Source organism: Gallus gallus, chromosome 27 (genome assembly GCF_016699485.2).
Source record: "Gallus gallus isolate bGalGal1 chromosome 27, bGalGal1.mat.broiler.GRCg7b, whole genome shotgun sequence".
NCBI lineage: Eukaryota > Metazoa > Chordata > Aves > Galliformes > Phasianidae > Gallus > Gallus gallus.
The window spans coordinates 791,008-812,083 of NC_052558.1; the positions used below are offsets into that span (position 1 = coordinate 791,008).

Consider the following 21,076-nt stretch of genomic DNA (forward strand, 5'->3'; position numbering starts at 1 on the left):
GAGATAATTAAAGCTGAATCCTTTGTGGTTATCCTAGAAATGTCTAACTGAATGAACAGCAGGGCTGGGATTAACTTGACTGAATCAGAGACAATGGCAGTAATACCACTGGCAGCACAGCAGCTATCAGCAAGACACAAAGCCTTCCACTGTCAGAATTATGGCAGGAATAGAGCATCACACTCCTCGATTACCTCCTTACCTGAGGGGGGGCCTTCTTCAGCAGCACAAGAAGGGCTTGCAACACCAGATTAGAAAAACGTGGCCCAATTGGAACATAATCTGAAATGAAAAATATATTTTAATGCCCATTAAGTCGTTGCATATGTATCAAAAAAGCAGTTTGAGGCTCTTAAAGTAAATGGTTCCAGATCATATTTGGTTTGCAGTATTTCAATATTTCTGCACAGGAGACAACGCAGTCCCCATCCTAACCCACCTAGAAGTCTCTCAATGTCATCCACAACGACGCAGCTGAGCTGGGACTTGTATGCATCATCAAAGATCTGAAAAACAGCAGAAAGAGTCACTGCTAAATCTCAGCAGCAAAAGCACAATAGCTGTGATAGGAACTGTGGATCTGTTTCTAAGCACAGCAGTATTTAGAGGAATAAACAGAGAATGAAAATGTTAAAAACCATGCAAATCTTGCAATGAACTACTCCTCTGTTCTTAGAGTAACATCCCTCGTTCACATGACTAATCCAGTATAATTCAGCTAGAAGAAAAATAAGTGCTGGCTTGCTTCTGTAAATTAGATCTCCTTCCTTCCACCTGGCTACTTGAAATGATTTAAGGAGTTCAACTTGTCTGCATTTGCCCTGTGCCCCAAGTTGTTAAAACCTTTGTTTAGCCAAACCCTACCAACTCAAAACTGCTCATTCAGGCAGGATCTGTTTGTTCCATGTGCAGCCCTGAGCCTTCCTGCTTTCATCCTGGGAGACAGAGCTCCAGACTTGCTCATCAATGATCAGGAGTTTTGTCTCATTGTTTGTGATGATTTTACATCAGATCCAACTGGGCCAGAACCATGACATTTTCCCTTCCAGATGAGTCCCAAACTTCTTTCAAACAGACCACATGGAATTTCCTCAGTTGGGGCAAAGCAAAGGAAGTTTTTTTGAACACAAATGAGTGAAATGTCTGTGAGGTACAAGCTTAGACATGCTACCTTCAGCAAGATCCTTACCCTCTTTCAGGTCTACTGTATCAAGCAACCTGAAAATATAACTACAACTGACCAAAATAAATAAATACATGCAAATTGCAAATTTAGATTTCCTGAAGCTAGAAGAATTCGTGTTATTAGTGATTCTGCCACAGAGTTTCACATTACTGGTGAAAATGCATAGTTAAAGATGGTAACTATGGTGAGAAATAGTATTTTGTAGCTGAGAATGTGCTCTGTCAAATAGTGTTATTGTGCTCTTCATACACGTTGGAGTTTCTGTGGAAATAGGTAGGAGGCATTACTTTTGGAGCAGTCCTTGCATAAGTGCTAAAGCACTCAAGTGTCATAGGATGAGTCACTGAGTGTCACTACCAAAAAACATTCATTCAACTTCATAAGCAACTACCTGTACAGGAATTTAGGACCTACAGAGAGCACAATCACAGGACAGTCCCTTTCTCATCCACTACAGGACGGAGTTGGATTGTCATCAAAAGGAAAGGGCGCAGAAATACCTTCTTCATAGCCTGGCATTTGGCTGTTTCTGAAAATCCAATCATCTTATCAGGAGAACAGATCTTGATGAAAGGGAAGTTGGATTCCTCAGCTATCTTTGCTGCTAATGCAGTCTTCCCACTGTGTGGGGGACCTGAAACAAAGAAATACGATTAGAAAAAAACAAGGGAGAAAATGGGTCTGATAAGGCTCAGCATGAATGATATTTTAAAAATGCTTGTAACTTCTTCCACAGAATTTCCGAGAAATGAAATGACCTTTTCTTCTACTTGCAGAAAAAACAGTGAAATCCAATCCTCCAGAAGAAGGAAATCAATGCAACTATTGGAGCACACACAGCCTGATTTGCCATGAAATCAGCACAAAGGAAAATGACACATTTTGTAGAATGGGCCACTGTAGAAAGTACGTCTTCCTATTTTGCAGAATCTTTTTGAATCATGTTTGTGCCTCTTAAAGATATCATGTCTGCAGGTACCAACCGAACAGCCTGAGTGCCCAGGAAATACTGACAAAGATCATTTATGATTTGCCTGAATTCACACCAGTATAATTTACAGACCAAGAACACATCTTAATCAACACATCCAATCCAAATCAATCTGGAGTGCAATAACAGATCACCACCTGGGCAACTGATTGGAGTAGTTTTAAAAAAGAGTGGTTTTGTTGGATTTTACATAGATATTATTCTTAAATTTACCTTCTAGAAGAACGCTAACCAGCGGAGTACGGTCACTGTTCTTGGTTTGTTGAACAAGCAGCTCCCCATCATCCAACACCCTCGTTACTGGATCACCCCACTTAATAATGCCATTCATGATATAACTCGCGTAGTCTTCCTGGTTGGTTCCAAATGCCTGTTTTAACAGAGGGAACATTCACTTCACACACATCCTCAGTACAAATTCTCATCAGTGAAAGTTGCTGATGGGTTTTGAATCTGTGTCATTTAAAGACAATTCTCAAAAATGGGGCTTAAACCTCCTAATTACAAAAGGAATTTGCTTCCTTGCATCATTAACTGTTCTGAGTGACTCTATTACCCAATTACACAGCGCCTACTCACTGGTTTGATATCATTCTCCAAGGATGCAAAGAAGTCTCCCCTTGTCACACGTAAGCTTTCTGCCTTCTCCATGTCTACTTCCACTTTGGTGCTGGCCTGAAGAAGGGAACAAAACAGAGTGAAGTACAGCGCAACTGCAGAAGATCCCTTTACCAACTTCAATGCAAGGATCCAATGCTGCAGTTGGGCTGCAATCCAAAAGGATCATCAGGTCCTAATCTAAACTTAGGTGAGATCAGAAGTTATGTAGGTTCCCTTTCAAGTAAGGAACTGCTCTCTCCCTTCAGAGTCTGCAGAAATACTTCACTGCAGATTCTGGGTGCTGTATAAAAAGGGGATGAAACCTTCATTTTGTGACTTTTTTCAGAAAGACAAATTAAAGTTTGGTTTAACCCAACACCGCATTTCTCCACTCCTTTGGCAACTTCAAACAAAGCATTTTCCTCTGCACACACGGAACTCTTTAAAGCTACTGGTAAATATTAGATTTCTTTCTACTTCATTTGCCTCAGTCCAATCAAAGCTGTGAGTATTCCCAATGCAGTACCATCAGTATTAGAATAAACACGCTACAGTTAGCTCAGCTCACATTGTTCTCCTTTCTAAATTGAAGACAGCATCTTTTTCCTTCTGCTACTCCCAAATTTAGATGTATTATTGACTGTGGCTGCACTCTACACTATGAAGCAGCTCCATTTTCTGCGATTATTTCTAGATCTGCAAGTATGTGGATTGCCTTAGGCAGCAATCAGGAATTACATGGATATGAAGCAACCTTCCCACTAAGTGTCACACAGACACTCACTATTACAGACTAATCCCATCTGTGCAGTCTGCTGAGAATCCCGCATGGAGTTACAGATATCAGAAAGAGGATTAGTCACAAAAGGGACAGAAGTTGATCTGTGCAAAGCAATCCATCTAACTGCAAGGTGATATGGCAAAAATCTACTTTAAGTAACTTGGCGATGAGGTGGAAGATTTTCATTCTTTTACATCTTGGCTTTTGGTAATTTCTTTATTTCCCAATTATACCATAAGAAATTTCTCTAGATTCCAAAGCAAGCCTAATTTTCACTGAAACTTACCTGCATCTTACATCAGCACGTGGTTTTACCCTAAGAGTATGAGGGCCCTACATCATCTGACTGCTCAGAAGGTTAAAAAATGGGATTTCAAGGCATTCCTTGGAAGGCATAGCAACATCTGACATCTTTCCCTACGTGGGCAAATCAAATAACACTCCCCCTGAAACACATATCTCACAGACATCACCTTCTAACTAGGATGATCTACAAGAAGGGCTTAAATGATTCAGAAGAATAATTCCATTTGATTTCCAAATGCAATTTGTAGCTTCACATACATTTCTGAAATCTAGGTCAGGCATATGATGTATATTTTAAGTTTTGCACTACTCACAGGAGAGAATAAAACATCATTTGGCTGAAGACATCTTCAGAATAAACAGTAAGATTACCCAGAAATACTGTGTGTGTTTGAGAAGAAAAACAGGGTGTGATTGCTTGACATTTGGAAAACACAGACATCTATTACCGAGATGTCAAGGAGGGGACAGCTCTTTTATATTTATACATCACCATTGTCTTCTCTCCCACTGCAAAAAGTTGGCACAAAGGGGAATATATCAAAACACTAACAGCCTCCAAAATCAAACAAAATTCAAGTGATGAAAAAGCATCAATTGTAAGTGGAATTAAATATTTAAAGGAAAATGCTTTGTTTGTGAAGGGATGAAAATACCTTTCTTTTTTTGAGACAGAATACAAGAAAATGAGAAGGCGTTCATCTTTCTGCTTTTTATTATGGGAAACAATAACTTTTCCTGGCTATACAAGAAATATAAGTAGAAAGAACCAATGCTTCCAATAGATACAAATATCAAAGAAATCAAATTATTTTTCTTGTTTAAATTAAAAAGATTTGTTTTCTTCGTATTTAAGGCTGAACAGATTTTTTTTACTTAAAATAAATGTATCAATGCTGTGCAATTGATGTTAAAGGCTCTGTTCTACAGTAATTCACACCAATTCTTGGCCATGAGAGGTTACATCTTTCAGCCTCTTTCTTCATGAACTAATCATCTCATATTTCAACACCATCAAATACTGTGTTTTGCATCTGGGTTAATATAACCTGACATTTCATGGTCCTTATAACTCCTTTCTAGTTAAAGATGCATGGCAAACATTGGGAAAGCAAGGTGATGTTCCTCTGGAATGGAGGGAGCCAAAAAGATTACAAGTCAATATGACCACAGAAAAGCTATAAGCCTGCAATCTTGCTGTTCTCTCTCTATTACGAGATCATTTATGAAGATATTGAGCTGCACATGCTCCAGCAGAGACCTCTCCAATATCACTGACTGTTCCCACTTCCACCTCTTGTTTCCTGCATCCAATCCATTAAATCAAGCCTTTCAGTTTTCACCACAATACACTGAGAGACATTCGTCTTCCATTCTCACTGAGGTATGAAAGAGCCACAAAGATGTGAGGAGATAAAAGAGGTAATTTATAACGATGTGCAAAGATACTGTCCATACAAAAAAAATCCATGTTAAGATGCCACTATCCATTTGGAATATACAAGAAAAGACTCCACAAATAACTATTTTCTCTTTTTTTTTTGCCCCACTGAAAGATGACAGGACTAACCTTGATATGTCTGTTCATTGCAGTAGACTGAGCAGCTCGAACTAAACCTTCTAATTCAGCACCACTGAAGTTTTTTGTCTCAACTGCCAGTTCTGCAATGTCCACATCTTCAGCCAGCAGCTGGTGTTCCCGCATCCTTACTGTGTGGATATGGAGAATCTGGAATCGACCCTTCTCATCTGGCAAACCTGGGATGTTACAATGAGTGCATGTTAACCAGTGTTTCAGCACAGCTGCAGCAAAGCCTTCCCTGCTCCTCGGTGGTCCTGTGTCCAAGGCTCTTTCCCACTATAAGCAATCCCCTCATGTCAGTAGAATATTTTTAAATGCTTATATTTAATATAATGTTTAAATATTTAAAAATGTGCTCTTGGCAAATTGCTTGGCATCATCCCCAAACTACCTCGAGAAACAGCAGAGGGTTCAATTTCCTACAAGTTCATTGTATTTAGGTTTCCATACCAGGAATTCACCTTACACAACAGCAATTTGGTCAGCCCTAGCACCCCCAAGCACAGTTTCCACCTTGTCATTTTCATACAGCCTTCATTTTCTCAAGTGTAGGTTATTATTTCCCAGTTTTCCCCTTAGCAAGTTCATTCTGAAATGAACATAATGTAAGACATAGAAAATGCCTTTTCTTGAAAGAAGTCAGTGGCACAACATTCTCTTGGTATAAACAAACTCTACTTAAGTTTTCATCTCAGTTTCATCTCATTTTAAGTTTCATCTCAGTAATACTGATGGCCCTGCCTGTCCTTGCAATAAATCTCACTACAGTTCGAGATTTTTTTTCACCTTTACAATACTCAGTGAATAGCTCAGAGCACACGAAGTTTTTCATGACATTTGAGTGTCTGTGGAAGTAAATAGGAAAATGTTTTATGGGTTCTTACAAAAACTACAGATCTGAAACTGTGTTTCCAGCTTCTGAACATGGATCTCCACTGCTTTGGATTTCTCACTGTAAGACAGAAGAACTATGCCTTCAATCAGTCCCAGCCTATTCTCTTTGCATTCAAACTTCCTTCTGAGAACTGTTAACAGAATTGAGCACCAAATTACAGCCATCCTTTGGACACCATCATAATTATTATTGATTAAACATTCTGATCTCAAGTGGAACGATAATGTTGGCTCTAAGCTGATTTGGGCTTCAATTCCTGAAAAATCCTAGATCACCAGATAACTATTATTTAATCTGGAGCAGGTATCAGGTAGATGTGTACAACTACAGAAGACTCTTTTAAATTACTGACAGGTATTAACATTTTCCATTTCACACCTAACCAGTTCTGCTGGACAGATCCTGATATCTGGTCAATGGCTTATCAGCTCGTAAATCTAAGTGTTTTAATTAGCTGAATAAATTTATACGGAATATTATGTGGTGAGTTGCATCAAGTTTGGCACCCTCACCATCTAGGTTAGCTGTTCACATTACAGTATGTATTTGCTTTGATGTTCTAAGTACTTGTGAACTCATGTACTGAGCTGTACAGCTTGCTTACCAATCTCCATTTTCACCTCCAGTCTCCCTGGTCTCAGCAGAGCTTCATCAATCAGGTCAGGTCTGTTGGTCATTCCTAAGTGCAAAATTAAAACCAGGAGGAGCGTCAGCTGAGTTTACTAAGTAGGACTTCAATTCCTGATATAGTCCATAGAGGTAAGAAGAGACCTCAAAGAGTCTCAAGAAAAGAGACAAAAGAGACTCATTTTCAGAAACACTGGGAAAAGTCATGCCTTACATTAGAATCAGGACAATAGAGATCAAACCTGCATTGCTCCTGCAATGAACAGAACAGCGAATTTCAAACTGACCCCATAACAAGAAGGACCACCATACCAATCACCAGGATGTTATTGAGTTGCTCCACTCCATCAATTTTAGACAGCAGCTGGTTGACAACGGTATCGTGAACTCCAGTGCTTCCTGCCATGCTTCCTCGCTGCTTGCAGATTGCATCAATCTCATCGAAAATGATGATATGAACACCACTGTTTGCTCCAAGCTATTGGAGAAAAAAGCACATCAGGAATGCCACATGTCATCATTGAAAGCCATTCAACGAAACACTTCAAAAGAAGATCAGCCAGCAAAATATGAAACACTGATTTCTTCAAGTGATTTGGATATCACATGCTGTGCATCAGATCCCTTCCCAGTAACATCTTGCTGTCCTCCAAAATGGGTTGGTTGATACATCCAACCAACCCAACTGGGATGACTGCACTCAATGCTGGAAATATTGGATGGATGTACCCGATGTGGGAAACATCCCAGGTCAAAATGAAGTCAGGAAATACACAGCTTGCCATGTAGCTCTGTCCTCCATGTTTCAAGGAGTCCATTTGTTCAGTGCCAATCAGAACAGAACTGCTTATTTCCAGGTTCACCCCAAGGTGAAGCAGTCACAGCTGGTAACAGAACAGGATACTTTCTTTTCTGACCGTGTTATGAAGCTTTTCCCCTTCAAATTCCACCTCTAAAACATCTATTGTGGTCACAGGGCACCACATTAATACCAGGTGAATGTGCTGTCCCTGGCAATCAGCCCCAGACACAAATCATTACAATACCAACCTTTTGGAGACCTTTTTAATCTCACAACTTGTCATCAGGACCATCCCCCCCTCCAGTCATCACGATGTCTATTTTAACAGGTGTGTTATTGCAAAGGAAAGAAGCTCACAGCTTCCAGTCACAGTGCAACAACCAGAGAGAAGAAGGCTGTTTACATCTGCATGGGCTCCCATGTAAAACTAGCTTATTGATTAATACCTCTTGTGAAGAATAAAATAATGTCAAGCACTATCACAATCTGCAGCGCTGTCATAAATAATATTAGAAGATACAACACTCTTGGCTAATGTCTTCTGAAAAGACCTCTCTATATTTAATTCCAACTTATCTAATGTCATGTTTTCTTTATCAGAAACTCTTATCAAGATAAAGTGATATGAAGAGTTACCATAGCACAAAGGAAAAAAAGGTTTTTACAGCTTCAAACTAAAGACTGGACTTTCTGTAACCAGCTAATGACTAAAACAACAAATCTGGGAAAAACAATCTTTGCCTCCAATTACACTTTTGGAGACCCATGTTCTCCAGCTTTGAGGTAGAGAGTTCTTATCCGTTAGTTCCATAACTAATGATCCATAACTGCTCTTATCCATTAGTTTCCTGCTGAGAAAAAATTAATGGTGTATTGATTATTACACTCACCATAACATTATTATAATGCAGACTTATGTACTCATACTGTAACCCTGTAACTCAAAAACTTGAAGTCATGAAAACTTATTTGAAATCCATCCTATTTTATGTGCCCTAACTTCAACTGGATTGCCTCCAAAATAAAACAAGAAAAAAAGCAAAAAACGGAGCAAAATGTTTACAAACCTATTTTTAAGCACTTTCTGAACATCTGACACACTGTGTAATACAAAACACAGCAGGATGGGCACTAATGAATTACCTTAAAATGAAAGTTAAACAAACTGTCTATTTGCAGCACAGCTACCTGGAAGACCAGCTGCCTTCTCCAGTTCTATGATATTCTTTTTTCTTTGAGTCAACACTGAGTGAATGCTGTAGAACACTAATATTCAGTGACTTGCAAGGAGTAACTATAATCACAAGTGAAGCTGTGACTCAGTCTTTTAATGCAAGCAGCAATTTTCTGATTACAAACTTCCTTTCCAGGCATTCTTTAGGCACATTCATCCTGACCATGCTATTTATCCATGTTTGCATTACCCTTCTTTGTTCCTCTTCTGCATCAGCAAACAGCTTGCGGATGTTGGCCTCAGACTCGCCCACGTATTTATTGAGGATTTCTGGCCCGTTGACCACTTTTGGTTCTCTGGCATTCAGCATCTTGCCAATCTGTCTGGCCATAAGCGTTTTACCACAGCCTGGAGGTCCATACAGCAGAATGCCTTTCACATGCTTGCAGCCTAGAACAAGAAAGAACACGATTAAAAACAGGGTTACATAGGAAAGAGCCAGGGAAGTGGTGGAGTCGCCATCCCTGGAGGTGTTCAAGAACCACGGAGATGTGGAACTGAGGGACACAGCCAGTGGGTATGGTGCCCGTGGGCTGGGGTTGGACTTGGTGATCTTGGAGATCTTCTCCAAAATAACGATTCTATGACTTCTCACTTCTCCTGCAGGGGCACAGAACACAGATCAGGACAACCTTCCCTTACAGGAAGGTTTCAGTTGAGTTTAATTTTCATACATAAAGGGAAATGAAGCATCCTGCATAACGCCGATGACTGTCAGCATTACCCAACTGAAGCTCAGCTCCCAGCGTAGGTGCAGATAGTGGAGATTACTGCTTCTTGAATCAGAAATCATGGAATATTAGGTAATAATGTTCAACTTTTTAACCCTGCACTGAGCTTTAATGAGTCTAGTTCTGAATACACATTTTTAGGACAAATAGGGAGGAAGGCACAAAAGATGAGGTTGGATGCAGCCCTAGGCAGCCTGACCTGGTAGCTGGCAACAGCTCATGGCAGAGGGTTTGCAGCTCAATGACCTTTAAGGTCCCTTACTACTCAAGCCATTCTATGATTCTCTGAAACTGAGAAAGGCTTCTAAGAGCTGTTAGAACCATCAGAGGCCAAAAAAAGCTTGAGTCGTAACTAAAGAGATCCAAAAAACTGTCCATGTGAAAACACGAAAGTTTTCCCTTGGATTCACAGAATTTTACATAAACAGCATGTAAGCCCCAGCTGTGTTTTAACAGCAATTTGAATACCCTAATGCTAGAATATTTTATGCTCTGCCTTAATAAGAAAAGTCACAGTACATATATACATAGCATACATATACTATGAAGTTGGTGAGGAAGAACAAGAAAAGAAACGTACAAGTTATTTTGCCTAGATCCCTGTGTTTCCAGCAGATCTGTTCTCTATTTTCCATTCTGTTTTGAAGACAAAGAACAATAACTGATGCCACAGCCACTCCCACTCACCAACCCTACAGAACATCCCAAGGAAAGAGACCAGGAGGAAGCTGCATCCACTACAGCCTATGAGAAAACAGCACATCTGGACTGCGCCCAGAGCAGCTTTCATCAACACAAGTCTCCACTTTGAACACAAGTGGTGAAATGCAGGGTATGGAGTCCTGTACCACCTTCTCCTTTTCTCTTGCTCCATCCAATATTGGTACATTTGAAGACGAAAAACTGTTTTGCTTCAAGAATATTAGATTTATCTTGAAGTACTCTAAGGCACTTAGAGAACAAGTACTTTTCTTACCAATGCTCAACTGTGACTTAATTTCATTCACTCCTTAATATTACAGTGATGAACTCACTTCAACATGAAAAATAGCTCAATACGTATCTAGTATCAGCATGCACTGCTCTCTCTCTTTCAGGCTGTTAGTGCATTAAAGTTTAAAGTGAACATCACTGTGAGGAGCTCCTCATCCCTACCACAATCTCAAACAGAGATAGTGAAGTGCTGGTTAAGTACAGTAATAAACCTGGAGGATTTCTGCATGGGAAAGGAAGGGTGAAGAACAAAAAGGAAGAGGAAAGAAAATACTGCAAAAAAAAGCAAGAGGTCTGGTTAAGAAGAATCCATCAGTCAACTTTCAGGCATCTACAAGTCAAGAAACACAAACACGTACCGTCAGTGAAGAACCAGTTTTGCACAGGAATGAATGAGGATCAGATAAATTAAAAGCTATTCCTGTCAAATCAATGTCACGAGAGGTATTGTGAACGTGTTTTGCAGAGGAACATGATCACCTATGTAGCCAAGCAGCACAAAGCAGGGTTTTGATGATGAGTGATGCTTTTAGGGGAAATAGCAAGGAAAGAAAGTCAGTGGTGCTCAGAAAGCTCCAAAGTGCTCAAGCAGGAGAGGCCATCCGAAGGCTACCGACAAGTCAGGGCACATGCACACAGCCCTGTGAGCATCCTAACAGGGTAGGAAAACTGCACTGTACTGTCTTATCTCTTCGTAGCACACCTTCAAAAATGAAGAAGCAAAAATGCCAACTCTGGGTATTTTTAAAATAGACAAGTGATGACAAACTACAAATGTTAGGTCTCAAATGGCAGCGAGATGCTAAGGAATTCTGAGTAAGGTTATCTCCACTTTGCTGATTCCACCAATGTCGCCAAATGTCAATACTATTATGAGAACCTTAGAAACACAAATTATTAGCAGTGCAGACAACTAACTCATTAAGCTTACAATTAGGAGCCCAAATCAAAGGTCATTCCTGTAATGGGATACTCTAATTATGAATTAAATGACATGTGGTTACAGGCTGAATAGAGATGTTTCCAGGAACTAAAATATACCAATACAGGAATTCTTCCACACAAAATATTAGGGAAAAGTCACAAAAAACGGTAAGAATGGGAGTTCTGAACCAGAATATCACTTACCCAGAGACAGCATGAAGTTCAATTCTCATTATTCACTTTTTTGAAAGATCAGAAGAAATGTTTTAGCATCATAGGGATTTTCTACCTGGAAGTGTAATTCCCCTTTTAATTAAAATGAAAGCATTCTGTTGTAATTGTATCACTCAGATGCACCTATCAGGAATCTGCATCGAAAGCAAAGCACTGATCTTGAATGCAGGGAGAGATGCTTATCTCTGCACATTCATCTCCAAGCAGGTTACACTAAGATGAGGGTTCCCAGACTTTACCTGCTACATGGACAAGATTTTCCCAAAACATACCTGAGTGGAATTTCCCCCTCCTCTCAACCTGTAAGTCCAGCATTATTTCAGCCTACATCACTGCCTCCCTTAATCTTCCTGAAGGATTTATGTGCTGCTGACAAGCAGCAGGACTGAAGGAAATAGTCCCTGTTTTGAGTTCACAGATGGGACATGCAAACCCATACTAAAAAGAAGTCTTCTCTGCAACAACAACAAGAAGAGTAAATGCCTCTGTCTCTCCGAGCTACAAAAAAAAGTTGTTAATTTAAGATAAAGATTATGAAGAGTCCTTGGATGGACTGCTGAACACAACAGCTGATCCTTACAGTCACATCCTACCTGGATGTTAAGAGCCATAAATCTCATCAGCGTTCTCTACTTTTTAGAGTAAAGCTGGATCACTTCTGTCTACTTAAAGTCAGCATGATGTAATTAGTAAATACATTGTGGAATACTTACCTACAGAGCTGATCAGATTAAACAAATGTCAAACTAACAGAGTTTCTGGGATGTCCCAAAGCTCGTTTCCCAAGAGAGCAATGCCATACTTAACAAGCAGAAGTAATGCCTGCTATGCAACACCACAACTGCATCCAAAAGAACAGAGATCAGACATCCTTATAATTCAGTATCTGATGCTGACCATGGACATCAACAAAGCAAAAACCCCTGTGGCACTTTAGGTGACAAACACCTCTTCCCTTTGTTACGCACCTGCCTTTTGTCAGCTGCATTTCACATTTCCTGTGCTGAAAAAAACAAACACCCACTGATCTCCTTCCAGGGCTGAAGATTTTCAAGTCAACTCAGTCCACATACAGAAGCTGCTCTGAGCCCATCATCCCAATGCCCTGCTCCAAAGCTCTCCAGTTCAAGTGCATCCTTTCTGGCTGGAACTGGATGGGCTTTAAGGTTCCTTCCAACCCAAGCCACTAGGTTAAACAATAATGTAAGTTAAACAATAATGGCCCCAGTATGAACACATGAGACACAGCATAAGTGACAAGCTTCTCTAGCATGACTTCACACTGCTTTGAGCAACAGTTCAGTCAGACCTTAATCCACTGGGCTTCTCACCTATCTAGTCTGTCTTACAGCAGTATGTCTATAAGGATGTTACAAGAGACAGCACTGAAAGTCTTACTAAATTTGAGATATACAATATCCATACCCCTCCCCTAATTCTCCGAACTGGCCTCTTAACTGTAGAGTGACTGAATGGAGTTTGTGGCGAGGTGGGGTCAGCCTCAGCTCCCAAGTAGCAATGACAGGATGAGAGGGAACGGCCTCAAATTGTACAAGGGGATGTTCAGGCTGGCTACTAGAAAAAAAACTTCCCTGATAGAGTGCTGATGCACTGGAACAGACTGCTCAGGGAGGTGGTGGAGTCAGCATCTCTGGAAGTGATCGAGAACAGCAGAGTTCTGTAGTAGTACTGAGGCACATGGTTTAGCGGGCAGTATTGGTGGTAGGTGGATGTTTGGACTTGGTTATCTTAGAGGTCTTTTCCAAGCTTGGTTAAAGACCATCTTCACTTTGCACATCCATGCTGAACACTGCTTATCATCCCCTTCTCCTTCATATGTCTGGAAGTGGTTTCCAAGATGAGTTTCTCCATCATGTTCCCAGGAAGGGTAAGAGACTGGGGGGAAGAACATGATGGCCACTCTTCATGTTACTAAGGAAAAGAAGAGCCAGGGGAAAGAAAAGGAGCTGTGGGGTTGGACTAAACCTTAAGAGATTCCTTCCAACTTCAACTACTTTCTGATGCTGTTGTATAGACCTAACACTAACTTAATTCCTGGAGAACTCTGGTATGGTGTCCTTCTAACTAGGTAGAAGAAAATAAGGATATGAGCAATACGCAAAAGAAATTTAGTATATACATCTAAAGACAACTTCCCTCTAGGGAAGGGTATGAGGTCACACAGAGGGAGAAGAGAAAAAAAAAAAGAGCAGTGAAGAGAGATTTAGACCCTCACAAAGACATGCAGGACCTCTTTATAACTTCGTGCTTTATAAACATGTATGAAAAACAGTGCCCAAATGAAGTTAAAGGTGAGCGAACAACGGATGGAAAGAAAACAAACTAATAACTCTGTAGTGTCAGAATACATTGCTTTTATTGATAGCTTGAAAGATGGAACAGAATGATGGAATTGAGTTGGACTAGATGACCTTTAAAGGTCCCTTCCAACTCCTCCGCAATGAGCCACGACACCTACAGCTAAATCAGGGTGCTCAGAGTCCAACCCAGCCTGACCTTGAATGCCTTCAGGGACAGGACAGACAGCAGATCTCTGGGCAACCTGTCCAGTGCTTCACCACCCTAATAAGCTTTTTTCTTATATTCAAGCCAAAACTCCCCTCCTTCAGTTTGAAACCTTTTCCCCCTGTCCTGTCACAACAGACCCCGCTAAAGAGTCTCACTCTCACTCCCTACTACAGCCCCCTTCCATATACTGACAGGCCACCACCAAGTCTGCCTGCAGCCCCCTCCACTCCAGGCTGAACAGCCCCAGCTACCTCAGCCTGTCCTCGCAGAGGAGATGTTCGACTTCTCAGATAATTTCTGTGGCCCTCCTCTGGGTGAACTCCAACAGGTCCATGTCTCCCAGTCTGAGAACACCATATCCAGATGCAGCACCAGGTGAGCTCCCACAGCATAGAGTGGAGGGGTAGGACCACCTATTAAATCTGCACCTTACATGAACAAACAAAAGTCCCATTCAAAAAGATAAAAACAAACAAAAAATCTATTTTTAAGAAGGGTAGAAAGGACAACCCAGGGAGCTAATGACCTGTCAGTCTCACCTCAGTATTAAGGGAAATCACAGAGCAGATCCTCCTGGAAGCTGTGCTAAGGCACATGGAAGAGAGGGAGGTGACATAGGACATCCAGCAAGGCTTCACCAAGGGCATGTCCTGTCTGACCAACCTTCAGACTTTTCACGATGGCATAACCAGTGTCAGTGGACAAAGGAAGAGACACCAGTGTCATTTATCAGGACTTGAGCAAGGCTTTTCACATGGTACCCAGAACATTCTTCTCTCCAAATTGGAAAGATACAGATTTGATGGGCTTTGTTACAATAAGGGCAGTGAAGCCCTGGCACAGGTTGCCCACAAAGGCAGTGGGTGCCTTGTTCTTAGAGACATTCAAGGTCAGGCTGGACAGGGCTCTGAGCACCTGATCTAGCTGTAGATGTCCATGTTCACTGCAGGAGAGTTGGACCAGATGGCCCTTAAGGACCCTTTCTAACTCCAATGATTCTACATGATAAATTGCTACAAGGCTGAGAATAAGCAATTGGAAAGTTTAGATGATAAAGATACTCTAAGCAGTGACAAAGGCTGCATTAGGAAGTTCTGGTATTATCACCTCAATTACAGGTTAGACATCTCCAACAGAAATGTTTCATTAAAAAAAAACCCTATTTTAAAAATAGACTGGATAAGATCCTAATACTCTTATAGTATCTGAGCACTTCAAGAACAGGCACTGAATATGAAAGAAGTTATCCACATGGTGAAATATCTGTTTCAGTTAGAAAAAAAAGAACAACAACAAAGAATGTTATAGCATTCCATAATATAACATTTATCAAATAAAAAGGAGAAGCATTAGTTTCAACAAGAAACTTTGCCTTACACAGCAAAAAGAGTATCCAAAAACAGTCCTCAGCAACTAATAGGGATGAAAGGCTGCATGTGGTTCTCCATGTAGGTGTATGGGTTTACTTGAGCTGCATGTCACAAGATCACCAAGAATCAAACACTAGGTAAAGGGTAAGTACGTCATGGCCCCAAATTCCTAACCCTGATGACCACAAAGCAAGGCAGCAGTGTTGTGCTCACTTCAGAGAACATGCAGTTATCTCTGTGCAAGAGATTGGGGACTCTGCAACTACCTGGCTTCTGGGAGCTCACCAGAGAAGATCAAATTGCTGTATAGAAGACCTTACCATAGAGGTGATGTTGCTGGAGATATCTCCAGATAATCTCCATGCTACAGTCCAGAGATTGAGAGCATCACATTTTATGAAGGACCTGAGCTACAATCAGGATGACTTGGCATAAGCAGGTTTGCACTTTGAGTTTATTAACAAAATCTCTGAGCTCTCAATGGGAATGAAACAGCTGCAACTCAATGATGCTGAATATACACTTTTAATCATCATCAATATTTTCTCTGCAGAGTGACCAAATGTGCAAAACCAGTCCGTGGTGGACAGGCTGCAGCACACCTGTGTGGAAACCTTCCTTCTTACATTTGCATCAACAGACCAAATGACCACTTGATGTTTCCAAGGATGTTAATGAAGCTGGTCAGTCTTCAGTACTGTCCATTCCAAACAGGTGTTTGCTGTTCAGCTGCAGGACAAAAAACTCCCTCCCTGAAATGAAGACCCTCCCCACACATATAACCTCTTCTTCAGAGTCTCTTTTCTCTTTTTTAAGCATGTCCTGGAGATTTGTTCATTGATTCTTTCCTCTCCTGTGGGTTATGAAAATCAATTGCAGGAACTTGCCAACCCCTTCTATTGAGAGCAACCCAACTCAAAAGGCTTCTGCAGGGACCCCAGTGTGCCTGGATCTGAGGAGATCAGAAAAGTCAATGTGGATGTTCTAGGGTTTTCACCGGGTTTCATATAAATAAAATATCTTGTACATACTGCCCGTTACAAAGATTCCAAGAGAAGCAGCTGTTATTTCTTTACTGTGAGACTTCATCTCTTGAGTTGTCCTTTTATTCCAGCCCACCTTTGGAAAGAGCATTCCTCTAATGGTGGAACTAGATGATCTTTAAGATACCTTCCAACCTAAGCCATCCTATGATTCTACGATCAACTATGTTCATAACACTAAAGAATCCCTATAAATGACTGTAACCTGTAGCCTTAAAAGCAATCAGCTTAAATTGATTAAACTCCCCCAGAGTCTGCTGCCTTCCTCCAGCTGCTACAATCCGTGTAGCTGTGTCACATCAAGCCAACCAGAGAACTGTCTTCTGGGTTGGTTGGTTTTGGGTTCTTTTCCTTTTTTTTTTTTTTTTGCTTTCAATTGTATTAGCTCTTTTCAGAGGCATACAATCCCAAAGCCAACAAGAAGTGGTAAATACGAACATGGGAAAGGCGTGGGTAGGGAAAATGAAATCGTCCCGTACCAGGGCAGCTATGGAAATGTTTGATGACCAGCTGAAATGGATCTTAGATTTCTTTTCTTGGATAAACCAGAGACTGCAGCATCTGAGTAGTATTTACATCCTTGGATGATATGGTTAACTAACATTGATTTATATGCTCCAAACCCAGAACATTCCTTGGAAGTTAGATAAACCACACACAAATTGCAAGCAATTTCTGAAGGGTCTATACTGTCTCTATGTAGTTACGGGACAGAAATATTTATTGCATTTGGCATGGAAGTTGCAGTCTGTAAGCAAAAAATAGAAGTGGGTGAGCGCTAGAGCACCAGATAGCAAGCAAATTCTTTCTTTTCCTTTCCCAATAAATTATATACGAAGGTGAACAGCTGTCACATTGACATTTCAGATCTGAAATATAGTTAAGAGCAAGTTATAACTAAGGCAAAGAAAATGAATGTCAGAAAGTTTTGTTATTTCAAATTTCAGATAAGCTCTTTAGCCCTAGGGTTAATCAGAGCTCTGTTTGGAGTCAAACTCCTTACCAGAAAAATGTTTCTTTGTGTAGTATGTGTGTAAACACGCACAAGTAAGAGTATATGTATTTATATAAATAATATGGCACACCTTTAATTCAAGATTAGCCCCTAGGAGGCCTTCCCTAACAGATCGATACAAAATAAATTAGGCAGCACAGAGAGAATTGTGCACTAACTGGATTTAGCCCACAGGGGTTCTTCAACATTTCTCGTTATGTGTTTAAATCACTTAGAGTAAGACCTAACACACCTCACAGAGAAGTTTACTTTAACATTAGTTCTACAAACACTGGAAATGGACACACTCCACACAGGCACACACAAACAGGACATATCTTCTGATGAAAATCTGTTTTGTAATCAGAATCGTGATTGCTTCATTTGTGGGAAGAGGGAAGGTGGATCAAGAAATATAAACATATTTAGAAATTATGTAGCTCTGAATTCCAAGTTTAAATACGATCCCACAGAGATTATATTCAGAGAATGAAGACGAGCTAGAACATCCTCAGCCACATTAGGGGAAAAAATAAGATATCTGCAGCTGCACATTGCTTAATAAAATTAAGTCAGTCCCATTTATCTGCCTGCCAGCACATGTTTACAAAGTAATGGCACTGCCTCTGCTTCCCTGGACCCCAAAAGGCTATTTAAGACTCCGTGCTTTTATTTCACCAACTCCAAGACATGCCACAGCCTCTGCATCCTCTCCAGCACTTCCAAATGGACCAATCCAGGATCACAAATAATACTGTTTTTTGGGCTAACAGTTTGAGAAGAATATAAGTTCACAGTGCAGTGGCCAGGACAATAGATACTATAGATAACGCAGGATCATTAAGGACAGAATTTCCTTTGATTTGTACAGAAAGCCCACTGCCAGCAAGTCAGATATGGGAGCATTTGTTCTCACTGCTGTGAACAAATGACGCATTCAGCACAGGCAGCATTTGGGTTCCAACAGAAAAGTATTCAGTTAAACCATTTGCTCAGACATTTCACATACAGTGCTGAACATCCAAGTCGCTCCTCTGTCCCCCATAATAGGAGTATGAAAGACATTTGGGAGCAACATTAGAAGAAAAGGCTTTGTCAGCCCACTGGCTCTCCAAGCAACTGCCATGTTAAAGCACAAGGCTCTTACATGATATCCAGTCTTCTCAAGCCAGTATTCTACTTACCCATTTGCTCCACAATTTCAGGTGGAAAAACTCGAGAAGCAAAAGCTCGTCGGAAGATATCTGAGAACTCTTTGTCGAGGCCCCCAATGCCCATTTTCTCAAAATTCCAGTCTGGGTTGATGATGGACTGGCGATTCTCTTTGGTCTTTGATTTACCTGGAAAAAAAGAAACCACTTCAAACTTGTGGCACAGCAGAATTACAGTAAATGCAGTACAAACGCCAAATTGATTCTGCCCAGGGAACCCAGCATTTCACAGAATCACACAGAATTGCAGGGGTTGGAAGGAACCTCAATAGACCATCGAGCACAAAGCCCCTGCTAAAGCAGGTTCCCTACAAGAGGTCACACAGGTGGGCATCCAAATGGGTTTTGAGTATCTCCACAGAAGGAGAGTCCATAACCTCTCCTTGCATTTTCATACCTGGCATCTCAGGATGAAGCAGCAATCATATTTGACTGAACTCGGGAGCGCTGCTCCTCCCACACATCACTTTATGTTTATTTATATTGAATTTCCTCTGTCATTTTCTTGCTTAGTTGCTCAGCCCCATCAGAGTATGCTTTGTCACCTTGTTACTCAGCCTTTATTCCACCTTATTCAATAATTATAATGAAAAGCAAAGGCCCCAGCAGAGATTCACACTGAACTCAAGTGGCACTGGTTATTTACTTCTACCTTTTGCTATTCATCTGCTTCTGTTTAGTCTCCTTTTAAATAAACATTGATAGGAACTGCTGGAAGAGCTTTAAAAAATAAGCTTAAAAGTACTCGGTGCATTTAGGAGGCTGACAAGAACCACAAATACTACAGTAAGAACGCAGCTGAGATGCTAACAGCCAGAAACACGTCTTGCCTTAAATTGGAGGGGAATTTATAGACAAGCATTCATATGAGCTGGATCAACATTTCCAAATGGCTTCTCATTAGAAACTAATACTAAAAGCCCAGGGAGTAAACAAAGATTCTCAAAATACTCATTAATCCTTGCTGAATTTGAACACCTTGTATCCTCTTGTTATACAGTGGCACTGGGAACAATTAACCCCTACATTCAAGCACCTAGAAGTCCAGTAAGGTCACCAAATAAAAGTTTGGTGCTATCTGAATTACACTGCTACGAATCTCTGTCTGAAGGCACCTGGAATCAGCACTCATAGCGCTATGTATTAGAGCTCCAACACGTTAGCTAGAGGTGTGTTTGTTTTATTACACTAACACATAGCCATGCAGGACAGCAGTGAACATCTGGCTCACTGATTGCTTTGTATTTATTACTGCATTGCCCCACTGCAGTTTTACATCAGTCCACTCAGCCAGGCGTGATCCTGTGTTACTTATGCTGTACCTAGCCTATATCCCCCCCTTCTGGCTGCATCTGATCATCATAAAATTCTCACACATTCCACAAAACCACCATCCATTAGTTTTATAACACATCATTTTATGCAAAGTAGAAGAAACTCAATTGGCATTATTTTTTAATGATCACAATTCTTATCTGCTGAAGAAAATAAAGGCCCTTTATTGAAGCAGCCCCCAATGAAATTTTATTTTTATCTTCTCACTCTGGATTTAGTTATTCACAACTTCACAATTCTCCAGAGACTAACAAAGCACATTAAGGAACTCTGCCTCAAATCAGTCAGGAGATTAAATAAAGGGGCAATCTGACAGAAGTAAATTGAGGTTTAAGCAACTCTTTTGTCTTCTCTGCAGGCAATGAAACAGGATCACAGCAAAGGAATCCTATTTCCAATCAATTAACCCTCCCTCAGGACCACTTTCCACACCTTCCCAGGCCAGGAGGAAAGTCACAGGTTGTTTCATTGCAGTTGGACTAGATGAACTTTTAGGGTCCCTTCCAACTCAAACCATCCTCTGATTCTATGATTTTATGGCTTTGAATACTGAGGAAATAAAATACTACTGCTTGCTCAGATGCAATAAGTGGGGTGACGTTAACACTCACCCCAAGCTGCCCAAACAAAACACAGTGGACAAATACAGAGCATGAAGTCACAGCCTCACACTGAGGAAAGACAATAGTTCAAAATAGCATCAAAAGC

At 40.7% G+C, this 21,076-nt stretch overlaps 1 protein-coding gene and 1 pseudogene across 5 annotated transcripts in view; one reads left to right on the plus strand and one right to left on the minus strand.

Moving 5' to 3' along the window:
• NSF (N-ethylmaleimide sensitive factor, vesicle fusing ATPase) overlaps positions 1-21,076 on the minus strand; it is a 56,704-nt gene that overhangs the window by 14,249 nt on the left and 21,379 nt on the right. For 4 of the 5 annotated variants that reach the window (NM_001397395.1, NM_001024456.2, XM_046904348.1 and 1 more), the window contains exons 8-17: positions 19,007-19,162; positions 9,195-9,394; positions 7,281-7,446; positions 6,946-7,020; positions 5,435-5,622; positions 2,757-2,852; positions 2,391-2,547; positions 1,687-1,820; positions 440-506; positions 203-282 (exon numbers count right to left, since the gene is read on the minus strand). In NM_001397395.1, the coding sequence (NP_001384324.1) occupies positions 203-282; positions 440-506; positions 1,687-1,820; positions 2,391-2,547; positions 2,757-2,852; positions 5,435-5,622; positions 6,946-7,020; positions 7,281-7,446; positions 9,195-9,394; positions 19,007-19,162 (1,319 nt within the window). Of the gene's footprint in view, positions 1-202; positions 283-439; positions 507-1,686; positions 1,821-2,390; positions 2,548-2,756; positions 2,853-5,434; positions 5,623-6,330; positions 6,472-6,945; positions 7,021-7,280; positions 7,447-9,194; positions 9,395-19,006; positions 19,163-21,076 lie in introns of all 5 variants that reach the window. The other variant, NM_001397394.1, reaches the window with a different exon arrangement.
• LOC112530390 lies at positions 9,712-16,541 on the plus strand (annotated as a pseudogene).